The 12807-nt window shown below is 50.9% G+C and overlaps 4 protein-coding genes across 4 annotated transcripts; 2 read left to right on the top strand and 2 right to left on the bottom strand.

The window, feature by feature from the left end:
* Nucleotides 1-384: 384 nt before the first annotated feature.
* On the bottom strand, nt 385-1910 carry CLAFUR5_05502 (Fasciclin-like arabinogalactan protein; the record flags this gene model as incomplete). Its single annotated transcript, XM_047904650.1, has 3 exons — nt 385-1122; nt 1175-1503; nt 1556-1910. 3 exons carry the CDS (start codon nt 1908-1910, stop codon nt 385-387), a joined length of 1422 nt encoding a protein of 473 aa, XP_047761780.1.
* Nucleotides 1911-3428: 1518 nt separating this feature from the next.
* CLAFUR5_05503 (uncharacterized protein) lies at nt 3429-5039 on the bottom strand (the record flags this gene model as incomplete). Its single annotated transcript, XM_047904651.1, has 2 exons — nt 3429-4647; nt 4858-5039. The coding sequence occupies 2 exons, from the start codon at nt 5037-5039 to the stop codon at nt 3429-3431; spliced, it is 1401 nt and encodes a 466-aa protein (XP_047761781.1).
* Nucleotides 5040-5356: 317 nt separating this feature from the next.
* CLAFUR5_05504 (uncharacterized protein) lies at nt 5357-6035 on the top strand (the record flags this gene model as incomplete). The annotated part of the gene is made up of 2 exons (XM_047904652.1): nt 5357-5452; nt 5541-6035. The coding sequence occupies 2 exons, from the start codon at nt 5357-5359 to the stop codon at nt 6033-6035; spliced, it is 591 nt and encodes a 196-aa protein (XP_047761782.1).
* Nucleotides 6036-7099: 1064 nt separating this feature from the next.
* On the top strand, nt 7100-8370 carry CLAFUR5_05505 (uncharacterized protein; the record flags this gene model as incomplete). The annotated part of the gene is made up of 2 exons (XM_047904653.1): nt 7100-7306; nt 7468-8370. 2 exons carry the CDS (start codon nt 7100-7102, stop codon nt 8368-8370), a joined length of 1110 nt encoding a protein of 369 aa, XP_047762476.1.
* Nucleotides 8371-12807: the final 4437 nt, after the last annotated feature.

Below are 12807 nucleotides of genomic sequence, written 5' to 3' on the forward strand. Positions count from 1 at the left end.
CGTAGCGACTGCTATACATCGTAGAAACGAGGGCGTTGCACGACGCGTATCTCTCTACAATATTGCTTAGGTCGACGGTGCTCGGAGCGTTTTGTAGATGCTCTAATCACTCTGGCACCTCGAAGCACGACGGCCAGCTTTTTTGCCAGAAGGCCTCGGTCTGCCGAAGCGGGAACTGAGCACTAAGATCATGTTCAAGTGTGTGGCTCCATGAATTACGCTACTGTCTACGCCGAAACCACACACGTTCATCAACTACATTCTTCGTGAATTCGTCTTCCAAGATTAAGTTTAGGCTAGTGCGCTCGGGACGTCACGCTGCTTCCTGACCGCAGTCGCAGCCGGTGACCGAGCTCTACCCTTGTGGAACACATTTTTCTGCCCTTACAATGCCAAGTATCCGGCACCAGCGAACAAGGCAGCAGCGCCAATAGCACCAGTGATCCTAGCAGCACCAGCTGACGAAGTCTCAGAAGCCGCCTCGGCGTTGGACTGGCTGGCGGAGCTGAGGGCACCAGATGGAGCTGGGGTGTAGCCATCAGCAACGGCATCGGTTGTAGCAACGGCGACGGTGGATGTAGCAGTGACGGCAGTGGTGTATGGAACGTCACCCATCGAAGCACCCTCGTAGACTGGTACGCTCTCGTCCTCGTCTGGGTTTGGCAGTGCGGTGCTGTTGGGGTTGAGGACACCGTCGATGAGGTGAACGACACCGTTCGCGACCAGAACATCAGCAGCGACGACACGAGCGCTGTTGACGAAGACTTCGCCGTCGATGATGGTGATGTTCAAGGGCTGGCCGGTGGAAGACTCGACGCTGGAGCCGTTCTCCAACAGGCTGCTGTAGGCGACAGAGCCGTTGATGACGTGGTAGCCTAGGATAGCGGTGGCTTGCTCGGGGGTCAGCTCGCCGAGAGCGCTGCCAATTTGTTCAAATGCTGAGTTGGTTGGGGCGAAGATGGTAACATCTGGGGTCGTGTCGATGGTCTCTACGAGATCTGTCGCGACCAAGGCGCCGGCGAGACCGGTCAGACCAGCAAGAAGGGCGGTGTCAGACACGCTCTGGGGAATGGTGAGGACTGAGTCGATGATGTGCACAACACCGTTCGAGACGGCGACGTCCTGTTACATACGTTAGTTCCCTGTTGTCGACTCTGCTTGTGCGGATACTCACTGCCGTGGTGACGTTGGACCTGCTGCCCAGACCAGAGATGATGGTCGCAGTGCCATCATCACCGCCGACCAGACGGGCACCGACTCTTTGACCGCCAGTGACGTTCGTGTACGTCTCGTTGCTGAGCAGAGAGGCCACGAAGGTTGGTGTCGATGTAATGTTCATTGACATGACGGTTCCGTTGAGAACGTGGTACGAGAGGAGTGCCATGAGTGTGCCATTGTCCGCCGCCGCCGCCTGGTTCTCTGGAGACTGCAAGAATGTACTGAAGGCATCGTTGCTGGGTGCCAGGATGGTGATGTCGGTTGCATTCGCTAGCATGCTAAGCACTGTTTGTTTGATTAGTCTGGGCACGAGCACTACTTCGCATCCAATGCTCACGATCTGGGAATCCGCCGAGAAGAGTGTTCAGCTGGGAGAGCTCCTCGGTGCTGTTAAGAGCGGCGGCGAGCTCTGGGGGAGCATCTTGGGCAAGAGCAACAGCGAATGTCGCCGCGGCGGCGAGGAACGTCTTGGAGAACATGACTGCGGTGCTTGCGCAAGGTTGATGACGGCAGATGAGAGGTGTGTGTGATGGAAGAGGTTGATGCTGACGAAAGGCTCGTACCAACCGCGAGGACCTTGTGCTTATGAAGTCTACCTCAAGTTCGCCTGACGTGGGCCGTGGTGTTGTGGAGCCATGATTAGTACACCTCGTGGAGCTTGAACCGCATCTGCGCGCCGCGATTCGCTTCATGCAGAAGTGCACAGCCCCTGGACGATGGCTTCCACGATGGACGACGCTAGCGGTGACTACGGACGTCCGCCCGCGGCGTGACTGCAGTTACCACCTCAGTCCATGGTTCGTGATACTGTTCTGCTTGTCGGTGCTGAAGCATTGTGTTCCATGATAGCAGCATGCCGTTGCCAAGACCTGTTGGGATATCTTTGTCAAGGCATGAGCTGTTGATACATTGTTGAAGCATCCGCGGCGGACAGGTTGTCCATCTCGCGTTCGGGGTGTTTATTGATAATCCTTCGTGTAGGATGCCCAGCATGTAGGCTGTAGCTCTGGCAGCGTCTGTGCGCGAGCTCTGGATGCGGCATTGACCATCTTCCCCAGATGCGCGATCTTCACGCGAAATGTAGTCACTGTGTACCCCACACATGGCCTTGGCTACGGAAGAGAGTTGTCTTGGCGAGCGAGAGAAGAGCCATTGTCCTGGCGACACGGCCATGGGTTGACGCGTTCTTTGCTTGTATGCACAATTAGCGCTCACATGGAGTGTTGATTCCTTGATCTATTGCATGATCGTGATCCTCCGCAAACTACCTTCCTTGCCAAGCAGCCTTCGTATTGGGTTAGGACGTAGCAGGACTATTGCGACATTTGTACCGCGTAGTACTGGCCAACACATACTGCACGAGGCTGTAGTGAAGCGCGCTCCGTCCGCGGAGGCTTCGCGCGACCTTCTCGTGTTGCCGACTCACTCGTAAGCCCTATGTCGTAGTCCAAGACCTATGGCGTTCTGTAGACATTTGAAAGCTCGAAGAGTCGATGCTTAGATGCTGGCCACCATTGTTGTGCCAGCAGCTCAACTTCGTAACGTCTCCAAGCTCTTGAGCATGTCCAGATTCGTCGGTCTCCGAACGAACACCTCAAGTCTTTCATCCATGTTTGAAGGCTGAAACACATCGAACTCAGATCGATTTCGAGGGACGGGAGCTTGGCGGTTCACGATGCTAGTGGTGATTTGCTTGGTGCGGCCAAAACACTCCGGTCATCCAGATATGGGCGCTTGCAACCATGGCTTGGTGGTGGGTACTTGCGTTCGCAGACGGCGAGCGCACCGAGCACATCTCTTCGATGTACTCGTCATGGCCTCATGAAATAGCCATGCGGATTGCTAGTCGGTGGCTGCTGCACGTTCTGGTCTGCTGCTGGCATTGTCGAAGGATTAGCTTGATATAGGGTTCAACAGTAGCCCGGACCTGACACAATCACAAAGAGGCAGAAGCGAGGAACGCGATGTTCCTGTGTGACTGGCGCAAAATCGAAGACAAATTTACTGAAGAGTTGCAGAGAGAAGAGGTGGAGTGTGTGATAAGGAAGGCGTTCTTATCGCGGCTTCAGATCCTCCGCGAATCCGCCAACTGGTTCTGCCTCGGCAACAATGCTGTGTGACTATCGCAACGACGATGAAGCGACGGCACATTCACGGCGACAAAATCACGATACCGTCGCTTGCGCCATGGAGCGCTTCCGAGCCAAAATCTATGCTACACCACCAGCGACGCCAGGGCCATCTTCATGCCTCTTGGGCCAGCCAAAGTCGAAATGGACAAAGCTACATGCCCTGTCGCGGCGGACAGCATTGATAGTCCTGGCAGCCGTGTGTGCACGCGATTCTCGTTGCACCCAGATCTCGGCCCTACGCTTCTCGACGTCGTAGATGTCTGCGGCTTGGTTGTCAATCCACCAGAGGCCGAGAGGATCAAGATCTTCTAGATAGCGATCCACAAGCTCGCGGTGGGTATGACTCATGGTCTGACGGGGCAGTGCTCGCAGACCTGCTCCTTTGGGAAGCCAACCTTGGCCACAGCGCAGAACTTTCAGGCCTTTCCAATGGTGGGCGAAGATGCTCGCAACGGCCGAGGAATGCGTCTGCGGTAAGTCGCTGTAGTAATTGGTACGAGACCTTGAGAGGTCTTCGTCTGATTCCTGGTAGGCCAGTGCCGGAAGCCACTCAGCACAGCCTTCCAAATCGAGCCATTGTAGACGGAGTAGGTTGCCGCTCAGCTGTCGCAGTATGCTTGCTGGCTCACTGTAGTCCTCGTCTATACCAAAATAGTAGTGGCTGCCCCCAGCTCGGATCGGCAGGCTGTGCTGGCTGGTGACGGTGGTGGTTGCCAGGTTTGGGGCCAAGGTAGGTCGAGGCCAATATGCCAATGACAGGTGCGTCAGATTTGGTGTAAGTTTCGACAAAGCGAGAAGGTCTCGCCACGATGTGCCGGTAGGCGGATGTGACAACGAGAGATGGGTCAGCTGTGAGAAGCGTGACATAGGCAGGCCCGGCGAAAGAGCAGCTTCCAATGCCTCGTCTTGCTCCCAAGACTCTGCCACAGCAGGCTCGACTTCATGATGGGCCGCTGCAGCTGAGGCTCCCTTCAAGTACTTGACCAGTCGATGCAGCGTCAAGGATCCTTCCCCGAACAGGCCGGCCATATCCAGATACGTGACGGGCTCATTGCCTGCAGTGAGAGCATCGAACACTGATATCCCAATGTTGGGGCCATAAAATGCAAGATAGCTCATCAGCTGCAATCGTAGTCGTAATGGAAGTTCCACCAAAGCAGGCAGATCTTCCTCATCGAACATTTCCCACGATTCGGCAGCCGTTTTCAGAGCCAAGTGCATCAAACCGCCTGGCCGTTCACCGCTGCCTCCAGGCCCAGTTCCAGTGAGTTGAGCAAATCGCATCAAGTCACTCGGCCTACTACGGTCATTGTTAGCACGCGATCGTGACGATCTGCCGGTCCTGAATGGTAATATCGGCGTCCATGTCGTTCGTTTGATCCAGCTCGCAGGTGGGGCCGGTCCTGGCGTACGGTTTGGCAGCCTCGTCCGTGGTGTACGCTTGGGTATGGGAGGCGCGGTGTCCGGGACTCCAATCATGGCTCCAATCTGTGGTGGAAGTGCTAACCTTTGGCTGACAGCCTCAGCAAGCTCTCGCTTCTTCTGCGCTGCATCTCTTCCGACTATCTTCCTTGACTCCGCTAGACGCTCGTTGACAGTGGCTGTCTTCTGACTGCCATCTTGGCTATGATTGCCACCTGATGACGACCCTTGTAGTTGCTTGAAGTTGAAGGTGCGTTTCTTGGGCATGAAGCACAAGAACACGACTGTTGACCAAGAGATCCCAGGGTTCCAAGGCCAGCGTCCAGATCATATATCAGCGGCCAGGTATGACTCAGGTGAGGTTGTTGCTATTGTGATGCGTGGTGCAGGTGGTTGTGGCGAAGCTGCAGCCGAGGAGTGTCTTCGAAGTACGCTAACGTCGAATGCGGACGGTGCAGTGTGGTCTGCACCGTGAGACAGCATCTATGACAATGAGCGTTTGATGCCACACAATGCCGAGAATCACAATGCATACGATGCCATGATGTCTGCCTCCAGGTGTTCAGCAATTGTCAATACTCGAGATGGCGCCTATAACAATGCGCCCACCCACGTTCTCGTCGGCCAAAGCAGCGTCTGAGTTTGATCTACCGGGATTGCCCTGGCTAGAAGAGACATGGGTACGTGCAATGCTGGGAAGGAGTCATCTGGAAATGTCCTCAAGGCATCTCATGCTCAGCATCAATTGCTGAGACAACACCTTCGTAGCATGTGACTCACTCATCGCTGCCCATGTGGCGGAGTAAGCGCAACGTCCGAATCCAGTACACACTCCTCGAGCCCTCATCGCCCGAAATAATAAAGACCAACACCGATCGCCTCGACGATCTTGTCACCTACCAGAGTCTCACAGGAGCCAAGGTCTCGACAGTAAAGGGTGTCGACAAAACATCAGGCTCAGGCAACCGCAGAGGCGAGTGGGACTGGCGAGGGAAAGGATGGCTCAAGATTGCCGGGTCACATTGGGAGATCCTAGGTTGGGGCGAAGAGGAGCACAATGGCAATAAGTGGATGGTGACAATGTTCGTAAAGACAATGTTCACGCCAGCTGGTCTTGACGTGTATTCCAAAGCAAGAGAAGGACTGAATGCGAAGACTCTCGCCGACATCAAGGCTGCTCTGTCCAAGGTGGAGGATGGTGACGTGCAGAAGATGGTGGTAGAGCTGTTCGAGATAACGAGTGATGGATCGAGGACAGACTGACGAGGATGGGCGCATAGCCTACATTTCTTGTGGTCAGTAGTGTATGCTCGGGTCGTCGCCGCGAACAGGTGGACACTGCACTGCAACAGAGGCATCTCGCGAACACGCTTCCGCGACCTTTCTCGACCTACCCCAAGGGTGCTCAACAAAAGAGCTTGACGCCGTGAATTCACACCTGCACATTCATGTCTTTTTAGCGACGAAAATCTACTGCGGCGCAGCGACCGCTTGTAAGGCGAAAGCGTACAAACGCGCCCCTCTCTCCACAAATTTACAGAGGCCGACGGTGCTCAGAGTGTCTCGCGCAGACTCTGATCACTGTCGCGCTTTGAAGCAAGCTGGCTGCCTTATTAACAGCCCTCGCCTGCTGTCTTGGTCGCTCCTGTCACGGCAGCTATCTCTCAGTGCCCGCCTGTTGCGAAGGCAGCGCTCCCCTGCAAAAAGCCCCTATAACACGTTAACATGCTGACAATGATGGTAGATCACACTGCGACACGTCGCTTTGCTAAGGACAAAGCATAGAAAGCACACGAAGCATTCGACAGATGTTTCATGCAGCTAAGGGCAAGCACAACACCTTTGTTGCTGCTGTCTCGTCGCAAGAAGAAGCACATGCTGGTCTCTGGCATCATGCATACTGAAGTTTGCCATGTTCTTTTGTTCGTCGATAATATATATTCGTCTGCGGGCGATACTTTCTGTCTTGTCCTGAAGCCAGTCAGCTTCATTTGACTTTCACACTCAGCAGAATCATGGTCCTGTTCAATGAACAAGACCGAAGACGCATCAATGACTCAGAGGTACGTCCCCGAAGCAAGCATCGAGCAGTGGCCAGACTAGTGTATATATATATATATATATCGCCTCGTGTTGTGCATGTGCCATGCGGTCTACTATGGTCTCGGACACTATGCCAAGCCGTCCTCGAGTATGGCTAACAATCTTCCGTTTGTAGGACTTTGCCATGTCCGAGGGCTTTGCTGCAGCCTTAATGCAGAACATCACACTCGCAGAAAGACTCAACGAAGATTTAGCAGGAAGCTCCGTCGAACCAACTCAAGCGCATGATGTCTTTCCGATCGGTTATCTCTACCTCTTCATCCAATGCTGAAACACAGCAAGCAGCAAACTCAAACGCGGACCAGTATCGCGAAATTGGGCAAGGCTCGGTCGGCAAAATATTCGAGCACCCAGGTACCACCAGATGTTACAAACTCCCGCTGCTCAAGAACTCCGACAAGCTCTACAACAACTACATCATGCAAACACAGGTCCGTTGTCGAAGAGTACTGGGCATCGGGCAGTGGCTTAGACCGTAGTGGAGCGTGAGAGACTTGCGCTGCACGGGACGCTATACTCTGGGTCTTACACCACAGTCTGAGCCACTGCCACTCACTTCTCGGTAGTATGGCTAACACCTTTCTTTTTGTAGGTCCAAGCTGCGTTCGACTCCGTGGCCAAGACCGTTCCTGACGTTGCTGTTCAGGTCAGCATTCCTCGGGCATTCTGGTGGGCCAACAAAGACACTGCATCATTCTGGGATGACAACATCGACAGATTCGCGTGGGAGTCTGACCTTGCCAAAGGGCGGATGGATGTACTATGCATGGAGCGGATCTTTCCAGTTCCTCAGCCGCTTCGCAACCTCCTGATACAGAAGTATTGTCGACCAGAGGATCGAGAAACTGCCAAAGCCAACCCAAAGAATAAGCACTGTCTCGTTCGTCCAATGCTGGGCCGCTCGGCACACAGAATGAGTTCGCTACCGCTCAACCTCCGCAATTTTCCAATGACCGTTGACAGGTTTGAGGAACTAGGTCTACCTGCTGAGGAATATACGACGGCTATGGCCGATGCGATGGCCGTTCTTCACTGGAACGCCAAGCTTGATGGCCTGGACATCGAGTTCGTACTTGGCAGCTCACCAACACTGGAGCAGGAGGTGCGTCGTCCGCTCACATACGAAGACATCAAATCCTTGCCCCAAGGCGCCAGCACTTTCGAGATGGTCACCAACCCAGCGGCCGTTTTCAAGAAGCGTATCATGTCACTGTGGATGATCGATTTTGATTCCTGCTCAGCGATCACTGTTGATGCCGCTGGGGTTAAGAAGGCTGTCAAGACTTTCATGGAAACTTATGCCTACTGCCCGCGACCATCCAAGGGCGGCACATTTCGACAAAATCTGTGGGTACGTTTTGGTAGGAGATACATCGACACCAGCCAAAAGTTTCTCTCGGGCCGCGACAAGGATCTGCCGAAAGACTTCCTCGAAGGTGTCACCAGCAATGTCAACGCCAACAGAGCTCGCGAGCGCACAGACTCTGCCCCTTAAACGCCTAGACGAGAACGGTCATCCACAAGTACTTAGCCACCATCTGTTCGTAAATCGCTGCTTGGCTACCAAGGTCGCCTCCTAACTCTATATATCTCAGCAGTACCCCTATGCACCCCCGCTACGTAATCAACCGTTGAAGGTTAACGAGATTCGACGCGCAAATTTCAGGGTCCAAAGGGGCCCTCAGCTCGTCAACAGTATATACTTTATATAATAAGTTAGCTAGTATCGCTCCGAGTAAGTACTTTATATAAATAGATAGATATTTCATTAAGCTGTTGTAGTGCCCTTTGGCCTATACAGCTATACTATCTTGTTTTCGTATATATAGAGGGGAAACCGTATTAGTAAAAACCCCTCCTCCTTCCCGCCTATCTTTTCCCCCTAGCTATCGTCTTAAATTTCCCTTATTAGGGGTACGCTAGTGTTATAGGCCTACCCTAATAACTACCCTATCTATAACCCCTCTAGCTTCCGCCTCTTATCTATCTACTCCTCCGTCTCGCTAGCGAGGCTAAACTACTAGAGGTATCCCTACTATAGTATCTACCGAGAGATTCGGCAAATGTTACCTTTATCCCTAATAATTAACTTATAGTCTCTCCTTCCCGCTTAGTGCCTCTAATTTCCCCTACCTCTCGCCTACTACGGGTATCGTAGTAGTATATATTCTAGGTTTTACGATAGGTAGCTATACTAGTAGGCTAGGCTATAGATATCTAGTACGCGTCTCCTAAATAGGTAGGTCCTTAATCTAATATATTCGGACCTAATTTAGATCGCTATACTTACTTCGGCCCTTATGAGGTCTATATATAGCTAGTAATTGTGTCTCTAGATGGCTCGGAGTACTATCGGGCCTATTGTCTTAGGGGGCTTCCTTTTCTAGTCCTACTCCTATAGGTAGCTCGCTATCTATTCCGCTAGGCTTTATGTCTTAGCCTTGCTCCCGCCGGCCTAGCGAGTCCTACGCTCCTCCTCTTTTTGTGCTAGCTATTCGGTACTTATCTATACGGCCGTAAAGGTAGTAAGGTCATCCTCTTTTTAGCTTATCCTATATCCGGCCCCTCTCCGGTAGCGGCTTTCTATCTTATTCTTTACCTCCTAGATCGTAGTTTATACTAGGTAATCTGTCGTCTTTACCGCGTATTAAATTCTTATTCCCCGGATGTACTAGCCGATTAGTAGTGTTCCTATCTCTATTTCTACCGTACTTATTAACGTTGTCTTATATACGCCTAGTATCCTACGAAGGTTACCTACCTATTTCCTATTTAGGGATTACTCTATCCGTTTTGGGATCGGCTTACCTACGCCTTCTATTCCCTAAATCTATACCCCGTATAACATAGCTAGTCTAACGATCGCCTTATATATTACTCTTGCCTTATCGAATGTTACTCCCTATATAGATGCCGTAAGCCTCTTTATCGAGACTTCGTTAACTTACGCTCGACTCTAGGATTTCTTAATCTATATATTCTAGCTTAGCTTCGGGTCGAGCTAGATCCCTAGTACTCGTAGCTCCGCTAATAGCTTAGTCTCGTAGCCTTAGATTCTTACCGCCGCCCTTATATTATAGTATATTCTCGCTTTACTAAAGTGTATAAGTTAGTACTTTTTAGGGGCGAACCGGGTACTATACTTCTTTACCTACTCCTCGTATTTCTTGTGCCTATCTTTAAGGAGGCGACAGTTCTCTTCTATCGAGTCTAACTAGGCTAGAATGTTTATATCGTCTATAAACCCTAATACTAAGGTTTACGGAGAGGTAAGTAGGGGGATTAGATTAGATATACATTATAAAGGTTTATAATCGTGTTAATATAAAGTAGCTAGGTACGTAGGAAAGAGGAGCGCGAGGTACGCCGAGGTTATATATAGCCGAGGCGCGCTAGTAACGCGTAGCTACGTGACCTATATACTAGCTAACTATTTACTAGGCCTAGAGCAAAACGGATTTTTTGCCGCGCACCTATAGCGGACGAGGACTATTTATTCGATAGCCCTTATTAAGGCGAGCAATCTACTCAAGTAGTAGCGACCCGCCTACGCTAGCGGCGGCGTAATCGTAGTATAAAGAACCCTAAAACTGAGGTTCCGTTCCCCTAAAGGTAGACCCTAGAGTTACGGAGTTGCGGAGGACAACTGCCTAATTAGGAAGCGCGACCCCGAACAGTAGCGAAGGATAGTAACTAACGAGAGCTATAGCCTTACGAACACTCTATACTAAGAGTCAAACCGGGGAATAGACTAAGGAAAAACCTAGGACATAAGCTAAGGCCTACTATATAGAAAGCAGAGGCTAACGATAAACAACATAGCGTAGACGACCCTATATAAGGAGGCGGAAGACTTACTAGGGGATGGCGAACACCTAGCCCGGACATATAAGAACACTATAGTATAGCTACTAGGAGCGCTAAAAGCGCTATCACACCAAATCCCGAAAACAATCTAATAAGCAATATAGAAAGTAGCCTAGAGACTAACTATATAGGCAACAGTAGTAGTAGGCAAGAATTAACCCCCTCCGAAGGTAAGTAAGGCGGTACGCCTATACATTACTAATCCGGCGGAAAAACAAGAAATCGTAGCCCTAATAAGCAAGGAGATTGTCGACAGAATCGGCCAAAAGGAGGTAGTTAGAGCGAGGGTAGAGGCAACAGGCGTAGTGAGACTCTTTACCGTATAAGAGTCTAATAGACGAAAGCTAGAGACCTATAAGGAGTGGACTACTAAAGTCGCGAAGTCGGCACGAGTCTCCTACTAATAGTATACCGTTATCGCCTACGGGGTCCCTAGGACATTTAAGGTCGAAGACCTTCCCTACCTCTAAGTATAGAACTAGAACACCTCCCTAGGAGTACGACTAACGAAGGCGGTATAGCTATATAAGACAGTAGACCGAGAAAAGACACACTTATCGCTTATTATCTAGGTAGAGACAGCGGAACAAGCTAACTAGATACTAGACAATAGGCTATTCTAGAACTACGAGAGAATGGACACGGAGATCTATTAGAGTAGCTATAGGGTACTACAATGCTTCTAATGCTAACAGTACGGTCATATAGCCCTAAAATACGGGGAGAAGACCCTAAGGTGTCCTTACTACGCAGGCCTATACTAGGGAAGGGAATGCCTAAAAAAGGAGAGTAGGTGTATATACTACGGTAGAAGGCACCTAGCGTATTCAAGCCAATGCCTAACTAGAATAGTAGCATAAGAACGAGCGAGGCAAGCAAGGATTTCTACACTAGCTAGGTACCCCTAACGGTAGTAGGAGGGACCTACCGTATATAAGGGCTTCGAACCGAGCAAAAGGAAGAGGGCAGAAGAGACGAACAAGGGAACCTAACCGTAAACGTATCTACCTCCCGGTAGGCCTCGACACCTTAACCGGGCCGCTAACGAACTAGGCTAAATGCGAATCTTTAGGGCGCCCTAGCGGCCCTAGGGCTAGCCGGATAGCGAGATATAGGCTTAGGAGACATAGTAGGTTAGTACGGAAATAGACCTTACGGATAACAAATAATACTATACGACGACATTACTATCGTATAGTATAACGTAAACAAAAGTAGGGACAAGGTCTAGCGCCACTTTCTATAAGAGCTAGACCCGCTACGGCACTACGTTATCGCGGTATAGGAACTATAGGTCAACCCCTACGAAGGACTCCTAGCCACTTATAATGACCGGAGATACTATACCGTAATCGCGGGCTAACGAGGCGTTATCCCGAGGACATATATATACGTAAGCAAGAATATAGACCTTGAGTCGTAGAAGGTTATACTACCGTAGTAGGGTAACCTAGGAGACATAACATTAATCTAGATCGACACGACACAAGGCCCTATCTAGATCTATAACGTTTATAACCCGCTACCGCGGGGTCGGACGAGTAGGGAACTAGGAACCCTCGCCTACCTAGAGCGGACCCTAAGCTAAGATATAAAGCAAGTACTCCTCGGCGACTTTAACCTCTACTACCTACGGTAGGGACTCGAATTCACTCCCCCGTACGCGTTTCTAGGGGAAAAGCTACTAGATATAACCGCACGCTACGGAATGGCCTTAGTAACACTAAAGGGAACAGAGACGTAGAAGGCCCGTTTAAGTATAAGCACGATCGACCTATACTTTCTATTACGAGAACTTGAAGAGAGACTAGTCTAATGCCGACCGAACTACGCGCTAGAAGCCTCCTTAGACTATATCCCTATCTAAACGACGCTAGGGGTGAAGGCGATAGAGGAGCTAGCAAGCGAACCACGCCGTAACTAGAAGAAGGCACGCTAGGACGATATAAGAGGCTTCCTAATAGCGAACCTACTATAGTATAGAGAACTCGAGACGACAGCTTAGCTAGATCAAGTAGCGGAACAGATTACCTCGGTCATATAGCAAGCAGCGGAACAATATACG

This window comes from Fulvia fulva, chromosome 5 (genome assembly GCF_020509005.1).
Source record: "Fulvia fulva chromosome 5, complete sequence".
NCBI lineage: Eukaryota > Fungi > Ascomycota > Dothideomycetes > Mycosphaerellales > Mycosphaerellaceae > Fulvia > Fulvia fulva.